We start from the raw sequence: 23,826 nt of genomic DNA on the forward strand, positions 1-23,826 counted from the left end.
CTCCAATACCCAGTCCTAAGAGAGCAGACATGAGAGTCCTAAGGACAGCCGCAGAAGATGCATAAGGTTGTCTCTTGGGGAACTGCTTCCTCTGCCTCACCAGGGGAGTAGGGGGAAGCAGCCTGACCTTCAGGTTGACAGAGCATCAACCAGCTATCACTCGTATTCGACTTTCCCAGAGGATACCAATCGAGCAGTCAGAGAGGAGGGTACGAGGGGAAAGAGAGTGAGAGGTTGGGGCTTCGTTTACATCGAGCATGACCCTGAAGGTAAAAAGAATAATTTTAGACTTCTTTCTCCTCCTGCCATACTGCATCTACTGGGAGGATAGCCACTCCTTAGACTGGGCACGGAGAAACCTGTTTGCAGGAGTGCCCTCTGCATGCAGAGTAAAGATGTTGAGGGTCTTTGACCCTCCTGGGACATAAATGTACCACTGGAGCCTGGGCATACACGCATGCTGCACCCTCGAGCAGTCGCACAGTCACACTGCAACCTGAAAGAAAGGAAGGGAAAGTTTAGATTTTAGCCAAAGCCAGAGATACGTAGAAGGCAATGTCTTTTCGACTATGGCACAGATCAAAGTGAAGGTACAAGTGAGTGGAGTGGGGGTCTTCTCCCCGCTGCCACTGGACAGTTGTCGACACCGTGTTAAAAGTTATTATAGCAATATGCCAGCTTGTGCTGTTATCTTTTCCCTATGTTAAGAATGTAAGGATTGTATTTGTGTAAAAAAAAAAAAATGAATAGCTAGTTTGTGCAATGGCAATCAACTATTTATAAAAGTACAGGTTAGATAGACTGAGATATATCTTCACAGAAATAACATTAATATACATGATTATTGAGATTTTATAGAATATTGGAAACAATATGTAATAAATAAGTATCTATTGTTGCTGTCCTACATCATCATCATATAAAACAGTTCAATTAATAATTTGTTCATTAATGGCCTCCAATCCTTTAATCATCACAACTCTGGTAAAACGTGTAGAAACCTTCATGATTCTTCCATGTTTTCTGTAAATAAAAGAAAATTATATTAGTGAGATAAAAAGAGAGAGAATTGAAGCAATGAAAAATCAGTGTATAGCAATGCCTATTCATGAGCAAAATATTAAAAACATTTATTGCAGAACGGTTTTCATATGTACATGTTTTTTTGTTTTTTTTGTTAGGCTTCTTTTTCATTTGTACCTGAGGTAACTTGGTCACTTAATTTTAGTTAGCCCTTCGCTGCATGTCATATATGATTATGATGTATCCACGAACAAAACAGTAATTTTATCCCAAAACTAAGGAGTGCAACACAAACTTTTGGAAAACTTTGAAGATAAAAGTATTTTGTATTTTTCTAACTATACAACCCAGATGTACAAGGTGTGTGTGTACAAGGTGTCAAAAGCTCACTCACTTGCTTTGCTGATACTGAGGGTAGTTGAAAGACTACACATGTCAGATCTAGTCTGATGCTGGACTCAAAGGCTTGTAAGAGGCCTGCATATACCACTCCAGGTTCTGAGGTTCCTGGATAGACACTGCTGCTCAAAACTTCCATTGTGTACAGGCAACTACCCCAAGGAGCAGATCTCTGTTCCTCAGTCAAAAGGCTTTGCTCAAAGCTGACCAGTAGCCTTTCCCATTGCAACTATAAGACACTTTTCTTGACTTAGAAAAGGAAGAGAAGTCCACGGTCTGTACAAAAGACCTTCCTTTGAAGTGTGCGCCAAGGGGGTGGTTCTCTTATGCTCTCAACAAAATGCTCGCAGATTGGGATGTCACTCAGCTTGTCTTACTGGCTGCATAATTGCAAAAGCCAGTTTCTGGGCACAGGACAGACAATATACAAAAGAAAAAAAAAACTCAGCTTGTGGCCATCAGGGTCATCCTGAGCCATGGCATAATCGACACTCAATCAGCCAACAATCAGGTTGAAACGAAAGAAAGATGTACGAGTACCCGTGTTCCCAGTAGTCTCAAGGGTATTGGAAAGTATCCTCTAATACCACCTTTAAGTCTGGAAAGTGGAGCAGAGCACTGGAAGTTTCCTGTTCAGATGTGTATCGAACAGGTTGACAACCGGTGAGTGACCTAATGAGAGCCAGAAGCCTCTCTGCCACACAAAGATGTAGGGACCATCTTGAACCTACAACCTATCTTTGGCAATTGAGCATGTTTGCTTGAATACTCCTCCTCCTGGAATGAACCTAGCTTACAGCTACAGTATAAGCTTTTATTTACTGCCTATGTGTGCACATGCTTCATCAACTTCCAAAAAGTTATGTGAAGCAATGCCTCCTTAATTGTAGATATAGGCCACAGACATAGTGTTGTCACTTGAACACTAGTGATTGCCCTATCAACTTGCAGGGCTAGGAATGTTTTTAACTGGTGGTTGATATGCTGATGCTTTCTGGAACAGCACACCCAAGGTGATCTATTCATTAGGTGTGCCCCAACCCTCCTTAGTTGAATCCACAAACAGCAGCATCTCTGGAGAAAAGACGCTGAGCAGAGCTGAACTCCCTTTATGAGATTCAGTCTTTCTGCCATCATGAAAGGTTGTCCCATACCTCCAACAAGATGAGAGTGGAAAACCGATTGCTGACAAGCGACTCTTTAGATACCCCTGAAGGAACCACTGGTAGAGACACATACGAGGAAACAGTCTCCTAGGAAAATTGTTCCAGTAGACATTACCACCATTGAGACAGTAAGTCTTACTTGCATAAGAGTGGGACAGAAAGATTCTCGCTGTCTTCAGTCTTCGCTTTGGCACGAGACCCGGCCTTCCCGATTGACCCCAATACCAAGATCGTGGCCAAAGGAAAACCAGGGTTACAATTCTGAAGCAACTGCTTCCTGAAAGTGGTCAGAATCAAGCAGTCATAGAGATATTTACAGATGTTTATCCCATTCTAATGGGCCCAAGCCGAGATCAGAGTGAACACCCATGAATGCTGAGGAGTTGGTTGGAAGTATGAAGTACAAGGCTTTGAACTGGTACACTACTCCCTCAAGGATAAAGCAGAGGTATTTGTGTAGGACTGAGGAATGGGTATTTGCAAATACATTTCTTCAGGTCCACCAAAATCATGAAGTCATCTTCTCTGATGGGAACTGCACGGTGCTTGACATCTATGCTGAATGAAGTCTGATAGGCAAACTTGTTTAGTAAAGAGGTCGATGAATGGTCTTTCTCCAGTCAACTTCTCTACCCAGAAGAATCGACTGTAGGACTACAAAGGACCATCTTAAATGACTTTGAGCTCTGTCGTCTCCATTGTTCTAACTCTAGCACTCACTAAAGCCAGAGCATTTGGCAATTCCAGAGGAAATCTGGAATATCAACTTTACTGTGAGTGGGAGTAGCGTGAGGTGTAGTGTGTGGCTGTCCCAAATGACTTCCACTACCCACTGCACTAATTAATGTTCATGCTACATTTTCCCAATTTCATGATATGCAACTTCCTTCCCTCTTACTCTTTCTGATCTGGCAAGGTTGTTTGCAAAAGGGCGGAGAGTTATCCGAGTCTTTCTATAAGGAAGTAGCAGCTGGAGGTCCTGATTGGGCTTTGGGTACCTTCAGAACTGTGGCAACCCTTCATCCACTTCATCATCTCCTGTACTGTACTTCCCTATGAGGGAACAGGGTTGGAATGTCTAGCTCAGAGGCATTTCTCTAAGTCAATGCCTCTTCTTGTCTAACTTGTTTGGAGAAATGCTATACTTTTGACAATAGTTTTGTATTGATAAATCCCAATTTATTATTGGTTGATCCATGAAGCTGCTTAGAGTTTGGCCATAGATAAGGATTCCCTGGCAGCAGACTCAGAGCTGTAAAGAGAACCTTCCTGTTTCTGTAATGAACCCACTGTTGCAAGAGTGTGAAGAGGCAAGTTCTTACTTGACCAGCTAGATCACTGTGAATTCTGAGGTCTGGAGATCTGAGAATTCACTCCTGCTAGTGCCGTGTTCCAACCATGATCCAAGTGAAGTCTTAAATCCTTGAGGTATGCTGAAAACACTGATCAGTGACTGTCAAACTGCTTTTACTGAAGCCATGGCAGTGAACATTATCGAGAAATGAATACTCTATCTCAGGATTCTCTGCCAATACACAACCCAGCCTCTGAAGACAGTTCCTTCTTCTCAGAGTATTCACACTCCAGACTGTAAACAGTATCTACAGTGCATTCTGAAGAGGCTGAATAGTGGAATTTCAATTTAAAAGCAAAGTGCTTCTTAACCTTTATCCCAGCCATCCCTTGGTTCAGTATGAAATAAAGCATCTGTATTGCTACTAAAATCCGTTCTGGGTTGGTTCTTGTTAACACACCACAAGAGAAAGAGATCAGTTAATCATATAGGAAAAGGAGAAGAATGTTGGTGGCTGGTGGCCTTTATCCCAACCAATCAAGGTCCGGTATGAGACCGGTCACAGGAAATAGAGTGTGGGCATTTGTACCTTTCCCCTATCGTCATGAAAAAGGGTAAGGGGAGCACAGTTTATCTCAACTGATGGTGTGCATGATTGTTTTGTAATAAGAGTAATAGATTAAAAAAAATTGTTGATGGGCACCATAGTGAGTATAGGAATGTAATATCTGGTGTTCCTCAAGGCAGTGTTCTTGGTCCATTACTGTACTTTTCATATTATATACACATGACATGGTTTGACCTAGAAAAAAGCTTGTTGCATATGCAGATGATACTACTTCCTTTGCATCAAGTCCATCTCCTGAATGTTCTGTAGATCTGGGGGTTGCTTAATCCCTTAATAGAGATGTAGCTAAAATTAGTGCATGGTGGAAATTATGGAGCATGAAGTTGAATCCCAACAAAACTCAAAAGCAGGATTGTAAGTAGGCCGAGGACAGTGTCTCCTCAACATCCGAATCTCAGCATTGATAAAGTTTCTTTAACTGTATAACTTATATCATTTTTGGTGTGATATTTATCAGGCTGGAAGGAGCAAAGAGAAGAAAATTTCCCTTTTGTTCTTTGTTTTTGATGTCGGATAACCCCCCAAAATTAAGGAAGTGCCTTGGTCGATGGATGGGATTCTACCTTGTTTCAAGTATTGTTCTTTTGTCTGGTCTTCAGCTGCTTATTTTCATCTTAATTTGTTGGACAGGAACTTACAGTCTAATCAATTTCTTATTCCTGTTCTAGATATTAATCTCATACTGTTATTCAATTAGTTTGTAATGCATGTAGCATAGGATTTTTCTTAATTCTGACAATCACATTCAGATCTTCCCGGACAGTACCATCCTGTTCGTAATACCAGTTATGCAGTTAATTCTAATAATTTCTTCTCCATCATGAGGCACAATACTGTACAGTATTCTAGAAGTTTTATTCCAGCTGTGACCAAGGTATGGAATGATCTTCCTAATCAGGTAGTTGATTTGCTGGAACATCAAAAGTTCAAACTTGCAGAAAATGTTTTCATGTTGAACAGGCTGATATAAGTTTTTTTATAGTTTATATATGAGTTTATATATGAAAGATCTGTTTTAATGTTACTGCTTTTAAAATATTTTATTTTAATTGTTCATTACTTCTCAAGTAGTTATTTCCTTATTTCCTTTCTTCATTTGGCTATTTTTCCCAGAAGGAGCCCTTGGAAAAAGCAAGAGGCTATTAGCCTGCTGCTTTTTCAAGTAGGGTTGTAGCTTAGGCAATAATAATAGGAGCTTGAGCCCTTATACCTTGTATTGATACTTTTTCCCTGGCTGTACTAGCTCTTGGTTTCAAACCATCCCTCACACACTTACGTTGGGATAAATCTGTCACAGCCAATGCGAATCCTATCTTTCGGCCTTCCTAAACCTTATTCAAAGATTATCTTCAACTTGCTCTTCTAGAAGTAGCAGTTTCTGAAAAATCTAAAAGATGAGGCAGAGGAGGAGTAATGTGAATAAAATTGTTTGTTTTCTTTGGGATCATGGAAACCAACAACAATGCTCCCACAAGGGAAGAGGCCACATACGACTCTTCAAAGTTGCACAGTCAACACTACCAGGTGTAAGGCCATTAGTGCCTCCACAGGAGTCTTGAAGACATTGTAGGTGTAGGAGGAGAAATGCACCCTTTCCTTACAACACTGCTGAAGGCCAACTTCCATTGGTTCAAGTTTTATTAGTTATCTTAAGGCCACCCACAACAGGACAAGGATGATGAGATTAAAGGCAGGTTTGTGCAGAAACTGTTCACATATTTACGGGCAATTTGGAAACGACTGCATAGCTTTACTGTATATTCTTACTAACCATCGAAAAGTCTCTTAACATGACAGCGTCTGTACACTTAACTTTTAAAGAGGAAGCAAAAAATAAAAATAAAGAGCCAGTTATAAGTCTAGTGCTTGCAGCCAAAGTCAAACAAGTGTGTACCAGACAGGTGGGTGGAGCTTCCCTACCACCTGTTGGTATTTATCAACCTTATTAAATTTCAATGGCAGTTCCAGCCTTCACTTAGTCATACTCATGTTAAAGAAAGATGATTTGTATTACTGTAGGAACAAATTTTTTTATAATACTGTATAAAATTTAGTTATTGTTAGTGTCTATGATAAACAGCTTTAATTGAAAGCACCATGATTCTTGAAGATTCTTATTTTTCTTTTTCCAGAGCTAGCTTACCTCAATCAGTTGGCATGCAGTTTAAAGCAGCTAGCTGTAGAACAAGAGTTAGCTGTAATTGTTGTTAATCGGGCTATAAAATCAGAAGAGGAAGAAGAGAAATTAAATCAGGGTTCTTTCTTCACTCTGAAGCCAGCACTTGGCAAGTAAGTATACTGAAGTAGCTTAGTAACTTGAAGATTGGTACGGTATATTTTGTCCCGCTCACACTAATTTCTACATAACATAACTGTCTTATAGCAGCCCTTTTACAAGGACTCAAGAGCTGGAAAAAAGCCCATGAAAAAAGGATCAGGTTGGAAACTTCCACTGAAAAATGGTGAACCTGGAAATTTCCCTCAAAACCTTCAAGGAAAATGTAGAATTGGAAACATCACTTGAAACTGGAGTGAGGTTGAAAAAACATCCCTGAAGAAGGGAGAGTTGGGAACAGCCCTTTTCACCTCACCTTGAAAAGGGTAAAGTTAAACACACTTCAGTTACTGGTTCCCTTTCAGCTTTCTCCACTTTCTTCTATCCTTCCTATCTTTGCCCTTTCAATCCTTTTTCTCCAGCATGTAATTTTCTGTGGTATTTTTCCATTAGAACTTTACTATTAAATATTCTTTCCATTAGAACTTTACTATTAAATATTCTCTTAGCATATTATGACCAAACCTTCTTAGTAGAAATTAATTTTATACTTCCACTCCTTTGTCTTGTTTCTCTAGTAAAATAATTTTGATTGTAATTTTTTGATACTATCATTACATCCTAGGATTGGTTACTAACAGTAAGATACTTGTTGAGCAGCTACCACCGAACCAACGGTAAAGTTAGTGGACAGTGAAGGTTGTTTTCATTTCGCCTTTCATTACCTTCTCCACAAACAGGTTCTCCTTGATAGCAAGGGTAGATCTGTTACCTCTAGGCTTTGTGCACTTGAGCCCTTGTGCACTTGAGCCCTGGATGGTGTTTCCATCTCTGTGTTCTCAAGAAACCTAAAAGACATGGTGGTTATGGATACCTCCTTTATCTTTCTGGTGCCAAGAGCGAGAGTAATGCTCTGACCAAGTACAGTACTCTTTAGGTAGCACAGTGGTGTACTTACTGGCCCCTTCTCATTGGGAATACATGGAAGAGGACTCGAACCTGAAGGCATAAACGGCTGGGTTCAGGGTCTGGGCTACAAACTCTGGAGCAAAGTTGGAGACCTTCTTCCATCCCTCAGTATGACTTGTGACATATAAAATACTATTCATCTTTCCTACATGATTTACCGAGGCCAAGACTACTAAGAAGACAGTTTTAAGGGTCAGATCTCTATCTGATGTCCATCTTAAGGGCTCCCACTTGAAAGATAAGACCTGAAACTCAAGTGATGTCCCATTCCGGTGGTTAAGTTCTCTGGAAGGACAAGAATACCAGAAGTTCTTGTAAGCATAGATTATTTCCATAAAGAAAATAGGAATCCCCATTCAGAAAAGTTTTAAGCCCCGTCAGTCTGGAAACCTAGCTCAAGACAGTGATAAAGTTTCACCCCAGAGAGGAGCTTCTCTTGATGAAGAATGTAGACTAGGAAATTAGCAATAGATTGTAGATGGGCTTTGACCGTAGAAGTATCCCTTCTATTACACCAATCACAGAAGATGGCCCACTTCCCCTGGTAGACAGTTATAGAGGATCTTCGCAGGTATCCAGACATTTGTGCAGTGCCTTCCAAACACTTTTTTGCTCAGGGATGCTGGATAGCCACCAAGTGGGATGAACAAGGGAAGCTAAAGTTGTGGTACCTCTGAAGGTGGGACCGACAGAGGAGGGTGGGCCAAAGGAGCAGTTCTCTCAGTACCTCAATGAGGAGCAGCAGCAGATCTAGATATCCGGCTTGTGGCCACTTGGGAGCTACCAGTATCATCCCAAGAACCAATGTCATCAACAGTCTGTTGATTGATCTTGAATCGGGCAGAATGATGGAAAGGCAAACTCATCAATGTTGTCCGGGTTGTTGGAAGGCATTCTTGAATGCTGCCGATGGGTCTGGAACTGGAGAGCAGCATACTAAGTGGCAAAAAAGTCCATGGAAAGTAAGCCCCAAAGAGTATGAAGCTTGTATGCCATGTATGGATCATTCCGATTCTACAACCTACCTCAGGTCACTGAGTGTGTCTGCTTCAACATACCTCTTGCCTGGAATGAACCTCGCTGTCAGCACTCCCATATAGTCAACTGCCCAAGCTTTGCACTTGCTTTACCAACTCGGGGAAGGTCTGTGAAACAGTGCCCTCTTGTTTGTTAACGTAGGGCACAATGATAGTGGTGTCGCTCATCAATACTATCCAAGTGCAACATTAAAACTCTTCTAAGTTTGCAGTGCTGCTTGTATTTCTAAGAGTTTGATATAAAGATGCTTTACTTTTGTGTACCTCGTCCCTGACGCAGTCTGGCTCCTTGGATGTGAGCTTCATACCTCCTTGGACGAGTTTGTGAACAGTAGCTTTCCTGCGGGCGAGGAATCTATTGGTGTTCCCCTGACAGGGATTTTGTCGTTCAGCCACCAGACTAGATCATCCTGTACTTCTTGTTCCATGTGGAACCAGATGACAATGGGGATTGCTGGTTGCTGACCAGTGATGCTTCTGACACCGCTGGAGTGATCACCCATGTAGGTGCCCTTGAGGGACTAGCTCCTCCAATGATAATAGATATCCTAGAAGACGTCATTGTCGAGCTGGAAGTTCTGGTTTGTGTAGAAACATACGTGCTACCTCCCCGATTATGCTGATACGATCATCTGATAGGAAGATTCGCTGCTACAATGTCTGTCAGCATAACTAGGTATTCAATCTTCCACTTGTCCAAGAAACTGGACTTACCACATATTGTGGCAAAAGAAAAAGACTTGACAGTTGAGCAATTTTCGAGATACAGTACCTTGGTAGACAAATCCTATTAGTGTGTACCTAAGTAGATATCACCCTGAATATTTGGGGAGTGGTAAACAGTCGAAATCAAAGGGCTTTGAATTGGTACATTACTTCCCTGAGGACTTTTAGGAGGTATCTTATACAGGACCAATGCCTGGGTATATCAAAGTACATATCCTCCAGGTCCACAGAAAGCACAAACAATCTTTCTCGAAGGCGGAACATATGGAGCTTGTCATTTCATCTGGAATATTGTCTGAAGAGTTTAATAGGGAAAGATTTATGACTTGTCTCCAGTCGACAGTTGACTTCTGCACCAAGAAAAGTCGACTTTAGAAGCCTGGAAAATCATCTCAGAAGACTTTGTGACCATTCATCTTTACAATCACTATTAACCTCTGCCGCTAGAGCTGCCATCAATTCTGGTAATATGTCTGGAATGAATTCTGGTAATATGTCTGGAATAGTTTGTGAACAGTAGGCAGTAACCATTCTGGAGGACTTCCACCATCCAGCTCTACTAAGTGTCACTGCCTTGTTGCTCAACAGATTGTGAAAAGTTTCCCCAACCACTCGGAGAATGCAGACTTCAGCATCCTCTTCCTTCCTGGACTGGCCAGGGTGAGGGCCAAAAAAGGGCAAAGCATTATCCATACATCTCTTGGAGGAGGAAAGGACTGGATGTATAGATTTGGCCCCGACAGGTCACCGTTGTCTTCTTATCTGCCGACTCTAATGGTGTGGCAAGGTTCAATATTCTTGATGTCTTTCAATGGACATGGCCCTTGAAAACCACTGCCCGATGGATAAGGGAGCTCTGGCTCACTATCCTCCACTTTCTTTTACAGGAACAGGGTTCGAGTCTCTAACACCAGGTTAATCCTTAGAGATGTGCTTCCGCTTCCCCCAGTGGTACAGTATGCTGACTGGTGCAACGGTAAGGTCACGGCATTGATGCCCGATGGGATAGTCTGTATACTTCTTCATCTCATGATTTACTAAATCCTAGGTCAAATTTGAGTAGGCAATTGCACCTGACCTGTGGTGTATCCAGGAGGTAGCTTGGAGGCTAGCCGGGACAGCGAACTTATGTGCCAAGAATGAAGTGCCCTTGTGTTTTTATCTCGTCATCAGGGTCCCTGCCATTAGAGTGGTCACTGTTCCATTGATGGGCAGCAAATAAAGGTGCACATCCTCTGACATGCAAAAACATAGTTGTCAAGAGAGTGCAGTGAGCAGGATCTTACTCGATTGGCTATAGAATAGTAACTCCATGGCTCAGAGATTTAGGAATTTACCTTATCTAAAGCACCCTGAGCTAGCTAGAACTAGGGCAACTCAAAGACAGACCTAGACCCTTGAGGGGGCACCTTAGTGCTGATCAATGGATGTCATCCCTCCATTGAGGGGGAGCCATTGGGGGCCTCCCCAAGGTCATTGTACTCAGGAATGTGCAACAAAAATAATTTATGAATGTAGACTGAAGTCTGAAGATTCTACCATTCCTCAGGGTGAGTGGCGTTGGGTTGACGATGTCCTGGGACTCCTGTGAGGAGGGAAGAGGATTTAAGTGTATCTCAATATAATCCTCCTCTTGCAGTACTCATGTACCGCAATGAGCATGGAATTACAGTAATAACCTGAGAAGGAATAGATGACAGGTTCTTGGAAGGCCAAAGTGCCCCTATCTCTCGCCTCCTCAGAAGCTGATGAAGCACTGTATTTTGGCCTATGGAGAGCATGAAATCGAATATCAAATTGCATGGATATCTACCATAGGATAGAGAGGAGTCTTGCCAACGACTGCGCAAACACTATGAAATATCTCAATGCTCATACAAGCACACAAAGCATTCCTGGAAAGTTGCCTGCCTTGGTTCTTTATCACGTAGATGCTCTGAAAAGTCTCTTCAATTGGAAATATTAATTGTTGTTGACCTGTCTCTGCGTGTTGGAAAATCTTGTGGAACACTCTAGTATCATTAACCGGTATCAGTGCGTAGGAGTGTGTGTGTGCATGTAGGGATCTCAGTGTGTTAGAAGATTTCTTATAAGTAAATTTGACAGGTTCTTTGTAATTTGATGGGTCTTTATCTAGCGAGTAATAACTGCTAGTTGTATGATCACAAAGAGACCTATCTCACAGTGACCGATCATGATTGGTTCATAGAGATTCATGACAAAGAGGCCTGTGATGGGTGAGGAGGATAAGTTCTATTGCCATGGACCTTCTTCAGGGCTGTTGTTTTCTTAGGAGATCCTGAAGTATTGCTCAAGTAATGACAGGTTCTTTGTAATTTGTTGGGTCTCTATCACTAGAGTAATAACTGCTAGATGTATGACCACAAAGAGACCTATCTCACAGTGACCGATCATGGTTGAGCTGATCATAGAGAATGATGACAAAGTGGCTTATGATGGGTGAGTAGGATAAGTTCTATTGCAGTTGACCTTCTTCAGGGCTGTTGTCTTCTTAGTACATTCTTAAGTATTGCTCAATCTAACATGCTCAGTCCTGTACTAGAGTGAGCATTGGTAGCAGATATGTGACCACCTGCACCACATACCTTCCCAGGCTGTAGGTCCTCAGTAACACACTGATTTTCTCACAATTATGAGAAGTTTTCTGTTATAAGCCTCAGGATACTTTGGCCAAACTGTCTTCTTTGGAGCACGGGAAGATATCCAAAGATTCAGCAGCTGATGGAGATATTGAAGATACAGGAGTGCTGGGTGGGCAGGGGAGGAAGAACACGTAGGACTCTTCTTTCTGACACTAGAAATCAGTCGCTGCGAATTTGAAGTCTGTAACGATGATACTGCGATGGGATAGGACACAGGTTCCCCCCCAACAGCAGGGAAGCCTTTAAGATCAGAAGCTTTTCCACAGTGGAAATAAGTAAAGATTTTTAACCAGCTTGGGCAACATAAAATCTGAAGCCTAAGAATCTCTCTTAGCCTTCTTCCTAAACTCCACCAACTGCAGAAAAAGCAAAGACTTGCACTGGCTACAAAGAAAGTACTCTGAAATCATATGACTCTTGCCAAAGACAGAGCAGATTTGGATACATAGCTAGCTTAGACAGACATGCCACATATTTTGCCAGGTTTATTTGGGGCATATGTGCATCATGTTTGTAAATGGAGTTTCCACAATTTAGTACACACAAAACAGGAGGGAAAAAAAATTCCAAACAGCTAGACAAGGCAGCAAGAAGTAACTCTGTACTGGTTTTTTTTTTTATATTTAGATCAAGGGGAGGTTATTGGAAACATTCCAAGGGAAGCAGAGGAACTAGTAAATTGTGTAGAGGCATAAGACTTCATTATTGAGATGCCGTTTATTCCATCACTAAATACAAACCAACACTATTTATAAGGGATATTACTTTCAGCAAAGCTGAAAGACGAGCCATTAGACTTTAGCAAGAGTTAACCACCCACCCACTAGTTAGCGAGGGTGGGGATGGGGGTAGTAGCTACCCCGCTCACTCACACACCTGGGCTGTGAACCCACTGTGCTTTTGGCTCGGGTGGAGAAAGGACGTTGCTACTCTTCCCCCTCACCTTTATTGACTTGCCATTACTGAATAATTTGCTTTTTTGGGCTCAGCCATGTCATCCTGATGGAAGGTTCCTTTAGGCAGCTTTCTGAGGGATATTTGGCTAGTGATACTCCCAGAGAATAGACCACAGGTCTCCAAAATTCTAACTCCTGGCGCGAGTATCTTTAAAATAACTCTTAAGGATATCGCATAATATCACGGGACGTATTTCTTAATGCGACACATGGCAATCTTCACCCCGAATAGAGTTTTCGCTCTGAGGGGGAAGAGTGGCGAAATTGAAAGGGAGCCGTCATCAAGGTTACCCGGTGGATCCCCTTCCCGTACTACTACGGCGAACTATTCCTTTTGTAGTAGCGAATTAAGCACGGTGTATCGCCCTACTGCTCTCGGTTTTATTACTATTTCAAGGATTATTACTATGCAATCTCCAGCATCTTCATCCTCTGGAGAGTTGAGTAACCCATCTTTCCTGTGTATAATTTTTGGCTCCCTTCTCAAAGTTAAATTAGCATAATTTAGATGTGTTTAGTGAAGCAGAGCCTTCACCGGAGGCGGCCATTTTGGACCGCTGTCATACGCCATAAATGCTTTATTTAGTTAATAGTACAACATCCCTAGTATTTAGCTTTAATAAATTCTAGCTATTTAGGCAAATTATACTAGTGAAGATAAGATTACACATGTAATATTTCCTCTTCTGTTTAAAAGTTTCGATAGTATACGATAGGGCCTCAGTGATGTAGCGTAGCTAAGATCCCGACTCGAGTTAGGCTAGCCTAACGCGTTTTAGTATACTTTAGTAACGTTTTCCCCGTTTATCCTCTTGTATCGTTTTATTAATTCAATCGGAGATAGCACATCTAGAATTACTAGCATAATTCGATACTCGTCTCTTTTAGAGATTTAAGGATAAACCCTCCCTTCCCTCTGAGTGCCGCCATTAGGCGGCAACCCTATCTTTTGTCTTGCCATAGAGTAATGTACTCTATGGCTTGACTGAGATAGTGTTTCTGTCTATTCTCTTTGCTGGTGAAATACGACAGTAACTCAGAGTATTCAGTCTTGTTGTTGACAACTTTACCGATGGGGGATTAGTCATTCCCCTGCCGGTTTCACAGTTGCTGGCATAGGAAGCCCGGCTTCACTAGTCCACAACCGAAAGCGGTAGTACAGTTGTCGCCACCTTCTCCCTTGTGGTCTAGAAGTCATGTCTTATATCCGGCAATGTCTTAGGCTGAGGAATCGTTATTCTTCTGCCGCCCAAGACGGCGCCGGCATAGGAAACTATGTTTCCTTGTTTTGCTGCCAACAGTAGGAGGCATACTTGCCGCCTTCTTTCTATGCAAAATATAAGACCCTTTCCCTTCCCCTCCTGTCCTTTAGTGATGGCCTAGCCATCACATCATCTATGGCCGGTATTCTACAATCTCCCCGCTTGCTGGGCTGATTACGATGCCGGCCGGGCTCCTACAAAGGCGGCTAGATTGCCGCTTCGACCTAACCCCCTAACGGAAGCAAGGCTCCGGGAAAAGTTGTGCCAGCCATGACGGCTGCCGGTGGGAGACCCTATACAACTTTGAGTATTCTTCAGTCCTCTCTTGGACTGCCATCCACAAACCCTGGAACCGGCAGTGCAGTCAGCAAGAGATATTGTGGCTGGATGGAAGCTAGAATTAATATATTCTTTCCCCTTCCATTTGATTCCTCATTCTGGAAAGAAGGCAGTAGAGACAGTAGTCCCTACAACACTAATTATTGTATTAAACTATAATACGGTAGCCTTTCTCTCAACGCTTTCTCTCTCTGTCGGCTAGTGCCGTCAGGTACTAGCCTAGCCAGTAGTATGCCAGCAGAACTACAGTATAAGACTATACAGTAGTCAGTATTCCTGCAGTATAGCAGATACAGCAGTTAGAAAACTACAGTATATAATATACATTAGTATGATTTCCAACATATTCTGTGTATCCTTTCACAGTCCATTGTTGAGACCGCTAAATAATGTTTAAGTGAAGTATTCCTTCAATATTCTGATGTATCCTAGATCATCAGAATATAAATATCTTTACACTACAGTATTAATATTTCACTTGTTGGGCAGTTAGTGCTAGTATACACTGACTCCAGGTCTATGTTCTAGAGCTATTCCACCATATATTTCCCTAATAAGGAAATTTAAAATATTTATATTGAGGGAGGTCACAGCAATTGCCTGGACAGGGAACACATATGTCTTTCCCATTTCTTTTCTAGCTTACTATCCTAAGCTATAATTATAATAGTAAGATTTATTATTAATGCATGTGATTGATTTATCAGTGTGATTAATTACCCCATACTCATTTCACTCTTTCTTTCCTTACAGGAGGAGCCCAAGATGAAGTGTGCAGTTATATACTGCAACCATAAAAGTAAGAACTTTTGTGGCCATAATATTTCACTTGTGGGGCAGTTAGTGCTAGTATACACTGACTCCAGGTCTATGTTCTAGAGCTATTCCACCATATATTTCCCTAATAAGGAAATTTAAAATATTTATATTGAGGGAGGTCACAGCAAGTGCCTGGACAGGGAACACATATGTCTTTCCCATTTCTTTTCTAGCTTACTATCCTAAGCTATAATTATAATAGTAAGATTTATTATTAATGCATGTGATTGATTTATCAGTGTGATAAATTACCCCATACTCATTTCACTCTTTCTTTCCTTACAGGAGGAGCCCAAGATGAAGTGTGCAGTTATATACTGCAACCATAAAAGTAAAAACTTTTGTGGCCACAATATGTGCAGGTCTCAAGCCCCCTGCTCCATCGCAACTGAAACTCTGAGATACTGGGACCCGAAGGGTTGCAACGTCTGCTCGGCCTTGATGACCGAAGGTTTCGGTGATCCCAAGACGACGGAGTCGAGGAATGCTGCCAGGGAAACGCTTTGGAAGTGGGTAAGAGGGTTCCAGAAGAACTCTCCGGGACCTTACCTACCAAGCGATACCATTAGAAGTCTCCTGTTTCCTAAGGCAACATCTGATGCGGTCATGCCTCAGGTACGGCCCGAGCCTCCCTGCATACAACTGGCGATAAAGGCCGACATCAATAAGGCTCTAGAAGGCATTGACATCCATCAGGAAAGGATGTCAGAGGTGTCCTCGGACACTGAAAAGGATCTCCTTCAAGAAGACCCTGAAGAAGAGGTGGCCCAGCCACCCGAGGAGGAAGAAGAATCCGGAGCGACAGAGACGGAAGACCCTCTACTGTCTGTGACGTCATATCAGCCTGTGCCGTCAACCTCTTCGGCCCCAACTCCTCAACCAGACACGCTGTTCCCCACGGGTCAAGAGTTCATGGCGCAGATCTAGCAGATGATGGAAACTATGCGCGAGGAACAACTAGAGATAAGAAGGGAAGTCAGGGAAGCACACCGCGCAGTCGCTTCTCGCGGCTCCTACAAGCGGCCCAGAGTCTCTGACTTGCCTCAATGCTCCGAAACCAACCCCCGGAGGTATGCGGAGTTCATGCCCATGATGAATGGGAAACTCTACGTCCTGAAGAAGATGGGGGCCATACCCCTCGACGATCTCCAATTCTGGCCGAACCTTGCCGCTCACTAAGAGTGCTTCATCAGGCTGAAGAACGAACTTGCATCTGAAGAAGAGACGGAAACTAAGGAGGTCATGGTCTTTGACCATGACAAGGCACAAGCTCTCTTGACGAGTAGCCTGAAGAAGGCAGGATATATGAACTCCAAGGTTTCTGCGTTGAGCAAGAAGCGCCCTACCTTCCTTGCTCCTTCCTCCAGAGCTTTTCCCTTCATGTCAAAAGCTCTCAACTGCGTGCTAAAGGCAGTTGATGCGGGCAAACCATGCCCTACGCTAGAGGAGTGTAGACCATTGTCTCTAGCCCAGCCTATGGGCGAGAAGGACTGGAACGAGGTCCATCTAACCTTCTCGGTCGCAAAGCTAGATGCTGATATCGCAGGACAGCAGTTCAACGAGAACCTTCCGAAGCTATCGGAATTTCTTCTGAGAAGAGAATAGGAGACATAAGAGAGACTAGCCACCTCTCTGTCTCTCCAGAACTGCATGGAGATGTGTGCAGGCATCTCAAGCACCCCAGACATGTACACAGTCCTAGCCAGGATGCACATGGCTACACTAGTCAAGGACATGTATGCTTTTGTGAAGGCCAGGAGGGCCTGTAGAGAGTTTTGTGTTTGCCAATGGAACAGTCAAGCACGAGCCCAGGAAGTTGATCACTTCCTGCATCTGGGGCAAGGACCTCTTCCCAAAGGAAGCAGTCCAAGAGGTGGTTGCTAAAGCCTCCACAGAGAATAGGAACCTTCTCAAAAAGTGGGGCATGTCTTCCAAAAGGAAATCTTCCTCTGACGCTGGTCCCCAACCTAAGAACAGAAAGACAAAGAAGCCACGACTGCCTCATAGACCTGCGCAACATCCCACGGTTACCATGACCACAGTGCCCCAAATGGTTGCCCAGCAGCAAACCACTTTCCAGATGGTGCCTCAATAGTTGGTAGCCCAGTCACCAGCCTTTAATCCAGGCTTTGAGAGGCACACCACTACCTTTCACCCAAAAGGTAGAGGATCTAGACAAGGCTCCTCCGGGTCATCCAAGCAATGAGATGCTCCAGGTAGGAGGAAGACTCCTGCACTTTTGCAATCATTGGACCTTCAATCCCTGGGCCCACAGCCTAATCAAGAATGGACTAGGGTGGAAATGGAACAGATCTCCACCTTCCTTTCCTCAATTCTTCCAACACTCCACCCCCTTATTGGAAGAATATACCTTAGAACTCTTGAACAAAAAGGTTATCAGGAAAGCAAAGTCCATCAAATTCCAGGGAAGGCTGTTTTGTGTTCCCAAGAAGGACTCGGACAAACTCGGAGTCATTCTAGACTTGTCTCCACTCAACAAGTTCATCGAGAACAAGAAGTTCCGAATGTTAACCTTACAACACATAAGGACCCTGTTACCAAAAGGGGCGTACACAGTCTCAATAGACCTAGCAGATGCCTACTGGCACTTTCCAGTCAGCTGCCCCCTCTCCTCCTACCTAGGATTCAAGTTACAGAAGACAAGGTATGTCTTCAGAGCAATACCCTTTGGACTAAACATAGCCCCAAGGATTTTCACAAAACTTGCGGACACAGTCGTACAACAGCTACGCTTAGAAGGCATTCAGGTAGCAGCATACCTGGATGACTGGCTGGTGTGGGCAGCATCCAAGACTACTTGTCTGCAGGCAGCCACAAAGGTGATCCAGTTCCTGGAACATCTGGGCTTCAAGATCTACAACAAGAAGTCTCGTCTCTCTCCAGCTCAAGAGTTTCAATGATTGGGAATCCATTGGAACTTGCAGTCACACTGCCTCTCCATTCCACCGAAGAAGAGAAGAGAGAGATTGCGGGTTCTGTCAAGAGACTACTGAAATCCAACAAGATTTAAAGATGCCAACAGGAAAGAGTACTGGGCTCTCTCCAGTTCGCAGAAGTAACAGACCCAGTGCTAAGAGCACAACTAAAGGATGCGTCAGGAGTCTGGAGAAGATACGCATAAAACGCTCAAAGAGATCAACAGAGACCAACACCGACCTTACTGTGATCGCTTCTGAGGCCATGGTCGAAGGACAAGAGCCTAGCAAGGACTATTCGCTTACAACCACCTCAACCGTCAGTAGTCATCCACACGGATGCCTTACCGGAAGGATGGGGAGGTCATTCCCATCAAAGGAAAGTTTAAGGGACCTGGTCACACCAGTTCAAGACCTTTCACATCAACATTCTGGAGGCCATGGCAGTCCTCCTGACATTGAAGAAACTATCCCCTCACAGATCAGCCCATGTCAAGTTGGTCTTGGACAGCGAAGTGATAGTGAAATGTATGAACCGACAAGGCCATCTTTCACTTGGCAAGAAAGAAAAGATGGCACTTATCAGCAGTTCACCTACAAGGGCTCCGCAATGTGACGGCTGCCGCTCTATCCTGGCAAAAGCCAATAGAGTCAGAATGGTCCCTAGACGCAGACTCATTCTCCTTCATCTTGGAAAAAGTCCCAGAACTGCAGATCGACCTCTTCGCAACGAGCGACAACAAGAAACTACCTTGATATGTAGCCCCATACGAGGACCCTCGGGCAGAAGCGATGGACGCCATGTCCATCGATTGGAACAGATGGAATCATATCTATCTGTTCCCGCCAACAAATCTCTTGCTTAAGGTCCTCAACAAGCCGAGATCCTTCAAGGGGACAGCAGTAGTGGTGGCCCCCAAATGCCTAAGAGCAATTGGTTCCCTCTAGTGATAGAACTGAGGCTGAGGCTGTTTCCTCTACCGAACCCAGTTCTATCCAAACTGGTTCAGAAGCTTGTCTCTGTGTCGAAGAAGGGTCGATTCCAAGACTGCCTGGGTTAGCTCGTCATCCAGAAAGCGAAGGAGACGGATGCCGCGCCTGTGTGGCCATGAAGATAACAGGGTGAACATTCTGGTGGACACCTGCGGTGCTGTGTAGAGATCTAAACACAGCACCTTGAACTGGTATATCTTGTTGTCTAGGCTGAATTTCAAGTACTTCCTGGAAGACGAATGGATTGGGATCTGGAAGTACCCGTCCTTCAGACCCAGTGTGCACATGAAGTCTTGTGGTCTCACTACAAGCCTGATTTACCCTGCTGTTTCACGCTGAATGAAGTTTGTTCGACAAACTTGTTCAGGGCTGAGAGGGGGGGGGGGGGGAGAGCCGCCGTTGATGACCTTTTGGACAGCATCCTTCTAGAGCATGGTCTCGATTTCTGCCCGAAGGGCTAGCCCCTTTGCCGATCCCATGGCATAGGAGCTCAACGACACTGGATTCGCTATCAGTGGAGGTAGAGATGTAAGAACAGGACGCGATATCCTTGGCTGATCACAGAGATCGTGCAGGAATTGGCCCAAAGTTGCTGCCACCTGAGTGCGCAACCTTAGGCATCCCCCCACTAGGGACCATGCAGGGGGGTTGCCAATCCTAGCGTTTGCGGCCTCGGCCGCTCCCTCAGGATTATTGCCTCCCCAGGAGGACTTCCCGCCCTTCTTGTCTCTCACAGGAGGGGGCTGCTGTTTAGACACCTTGTCTTAGCTGCCGGGGCCAGTTCCAATGTCCTAGGCTGACAAGGCTGTTGTTGTTGAGGCGCTGGAGGCTTGTAGGGTCTGGATGTAAGCGCCTTTTGAGGAGCGAATCGTGATTCGAATTTCTCCACCTCTCAGTTGTCCCTTCCCCGTCCTTGGGCTCAAAACAAGGTCTTTCCGAGGGTGGAAGTGTGTCTGAGCTTGCCGACATCCATGGTTGGGACTTCTCTTGGTCACTGCATCTCAATACTTCAATATCGAGTTTGCCCACAAGTTCGAAACTTGGTGAGCCGGGAAACGATGGTGCTCGTGCCCGAGAGGAGGAAAGTTTCCATGACCTTCCTGGAGCTCTCCTTGGAAAAATTCTCGGATCGCAACATGATGCCCAGAGATCCAAGCCAGACGACCAGCCACGGAGTGGCCCGCATGACACACTTTGCGGCTTTCACCTGGCTTAAGATCTCCGAAGACGAGAATGTCACCTGCCGGGCGGAGAATTTCTCGAGAGAAAAATTCCCTGGTAAGCCCCTTCCACGGAATGGTGGAAAGGGAGGGCTAAACCAGGTTCCCCCATGATCTCGAAGTACCTCCTCTGCTGACGACTGACAGACGCAGTGGGGGGAAGGGAATCGAACGATCCTGAGGAGTAGAGATGATGGGGCCTGCCTGAAAAGAAGGAGAAGAGGGTTGCCCAGACCTCTCAGAAGATTCGTCCTGCTCTTGCACGTGCCATGCTCTGCGTTTACGGTGAAGATCGTGATCTGGAAGTACGCGCTCCAGAAGACTCGCCAGGTTGCCCGTGTTGCGAAAACCGAAGAGAATCGCGGTCGAAATCACCCTGGCGCTCGTGCGATGGTAAATCGTTGGTTCACGCGCGGGCAAACGTAGGCGCGCGGGCGAAAGTGTGCGCAGGTAAAGCGAGCGCTGATGGTCGGGAGACCGATGGTGCGTAGGCGAGCGTTGGTGCGTTGGCGAGCAATGGCTCGCTGGAGGGAATCGCGCTGGCGCTCACGCGAGGGAAAACCATTGGTTCGCACGCGGTCGTAAGGGCCAGTGCAGGCGGCTGGGAGACCGATGGCGCGCTAACGAGTGATGGCGCGTCATGGCAAGTGAAGGCACGTTGGCAAGCGATGGCGCGTTGGCGAGCGGTGGCGCGTAGCGACCGATCGCGTACAGGAGAGTTTACGCATGGGCGCGTAGGAAACCTACGACGATTGAAGCATTGGCGCGTTCAAAACGCCTGCGCGCAGACAAAGAATCACTTGGGCGCGTAGGAGATCGCTGGTGCGTAAGGAGAGCCCAGGGGTGCCTGTGAGCGCCCGTACGCTAGCTTAGGTGTCTCCTGGGTGGCGCGGTGTGAAGTGGAAGCGTGCTGGAACTGGAACCGCGCGTGGGCGCGCTTGGCGCGAAACTCCAGAAGGGCGCTGCGAGTCCAGAAGAACCTGTGAGCGCCTGTGCGCTAGCGTAGGAACTTCTTGAACTGCGCGCGACGAGGCAGGAACCAGGAGATCGTAGGCGCGTAGTTGCGTGGCCAGAAGATATGCGCGGCCAGACGATATCAGCGAGGTTGCAGAACCAGAGAGATTGTCGCCAAGGAGGTGAAGGAATAAATTCCTTGCCTGCGCCCAGATCCGAAGATCGTGGGCGCGAGGGCGAACGTTGGCGCGTATTGCACACATCAGGAAAGGGGACGCAGATGTGCGCTGGCGAGCAGGTGAACGTGGAGTTCAGTGAAGAAATAATCTCCCTGCTTGCGCCCAGATCTGGAGATCGTGGGCGAACGTTGGCGCGCATTGCGCACACCAGAAAAGGGGGAGCAGATGTGCGCTGGCGAGCAGGCGATCGTGGGTGGTCAGGAGACAGAGGTGCACAAGGCGCGTAGCCGCATAGAAGGTCTCAGAAGAGTTGGCGATCAGGAGATCCACGGCGAGACTCAGCAACAGGAGGTCGCTGGAGTGGTGATTCAGCAGAAGTCTGGTCCACAGCAGGAGAGCATTTGTGAACTACTGCGCGCGCGCGCAGGAGAACGAGGTTGCACAGGTAAAAACCTGGCAATAAAGGGACTTACTCGCATTGAGTGATAAGCCCTTTGCCCCGAAGGGACCGGTCCCCGTTGGAAAACAGGGTGGAGTGGCCCCCACTGCGCTACTGCGTCCAGGAACGGGGGAGGAAGACTAGAAGATCTGGCAGGTGTCGGAGATCACGAACGATCTGCCGACAGGACTAGCGAAGCAGCAGCAACGGTCTGTTCTCGTCGAGGAGGATCCTCTGCGGCTGAAGATGAAGACGACTACGGACAGGAACACCATCATCAGTTCTCCGAAGAGGAGTCTCTGTTAGTGAACTCCCCCGAGGGGGAGAGACCGATGGACTCAGCTGCCCCCTCGAAGGATGTTTGGAGGGGGGAACTGATGAAGGCGCCCCTTAGGGTCGTTGGATCAGCAAGCTGACCATAAAGAGCAAACCTCTGAAGAGGAGCTCCAGCAGCTGCTCAGCCCCTTGAGCGAAGCTGCAAGTGCAACCGCTCAGCACCAAGAGCATAATCGCATGAATTCCATGGTCCGGCCTTGTAACCGCTCACCCCCCTGAGCATGGTTACAAAAGCGGTCACTCAGGACCAAGAGCATAACCACCCGAGGAGCAGGAAAAAACCAACCAGGAATTATAAAGGTAAGAGAAGTTGCCCCCCCTGAAGGGAAAAATACTCATACCTGGGAAGGGAACCTCCCTCGGAAGAGAAGTTACCCACCCATGGAGGCGAACCTCCTGAGCGTTCTAAATGAACTAAGGAGCTGATAGCTGTCACGGTAGAACTTCTAGGAGAAGGGAACACGCCTATGACGAAGTCGTAGAGGCGGCGACAACAGCGGACTCCCCAGGCCCCAACAGGACAGCTCTGCTTCGTTGGCACATTAGGCAAACGAAAAACTAGATAGTTAACTGTGAAAATAAAATAATTAGTTAACATTTATTCCCCCGGGGGAACTCCGAAGAGGAATCCCTGAGGGAAAAGAACATAAGAATCACGCACCAGGAATGCGCCCTCCTCCCCCACTGACACTCATGGGAAGGGGGGGAAGGCGGAGAACTGTAACAAAACAGAATTATAACAATTATAATTATGTAATTCTTCTAAGAATGTTCACTGATAGTAAGAACGAATGAACCCCGAAGGGAAGGGTTCTACACAGAAGCTGAAAAGTTAACAAATACAATTAAATTTGATTAAAAATAATTGAGACAAAATAAACGGAGTAGCAACTCAACCCGCAACGGGAAGGAAGCTACCATAAAATGTAATAAAAGGGTGAACGACCTCAAGGAGAGGGAGAGAGACCGTAGTCAAACTAAACTCCCACGTTCCCTACGCTGATAGACCAAGTTCCCCGTAGGGAAGGAGGAACAGCGGAGAAACAGATTAATAAATAAAGTCCAGCGATGATGATTCCTCACGGCGCCCGCTGAAGGAAGACCGAAGGACCAAGGGAGAGATCGCAACCCATGAAATGTCTCCGTGGGGGCCTGGGACCACACGGAGATTTTGTCGTACAAATGAGTCGACTTCCTATACACACACAGAGCA

At 45.4% G+C, this 23,826-nt stretch overlaps 1 protein-coding gene and 1 long non-coding RNA gene across 3 annotated transcripts in view; one reads left to right on the top strand and one right to left on the bottom strand.

Moving 5' to 3' along the window:
* The window catches only part of LOC137653436 (DNA repair protein RAD51 homolog 4-like), a 177,739-nt gene that overhangs the window by 152,517 nt on the left and 1,396 nt on the right, over positions 1-23,826 (top strand). The window contains exon 5 of the mRNA XM_068386829.1: positions 6,643-6,799. Within this exon, the coding sequence (XP_068242930.1) occupies positions 6,643-6,799 (157 nt within the window). The remainder of the gene's footprint in view (positions 1-6,642; positions 6,800-23,826) is intronic.
* LOC137653437 (uncharacterized) overlaps positions 877-23,826 on the bottom strand; it is a 94,027-nt gene continuing 71,077 nt past the window's right edge. For both annotated transcript variants that reach the window (XR_011046479.1, XR_011046480.1), the window contains exon 4: positions 877-1,023. This is a non-coding gene — a long non-coding RNA (uncharacterized lncRNA). The remainder of the gene's footprint in view (positions 1,024-23,826) is intronic.

This window comes from Palaemon carinicauda, chromosome 14 (genome assembly GCF_036898095.1).
Source record: "Palaemon carinicauda isolate YSFRI2023 chromosome 14, ASM3689809v2, whole genome shotgun sequence".
Taxonomy (NCBI): domain Eukaryota; kingdom Metazoa; phylum Arthropoda; class Malacostraca; order Decapoda; family Palaemonidae; genus Palaemon; species Palaemon carinicauda.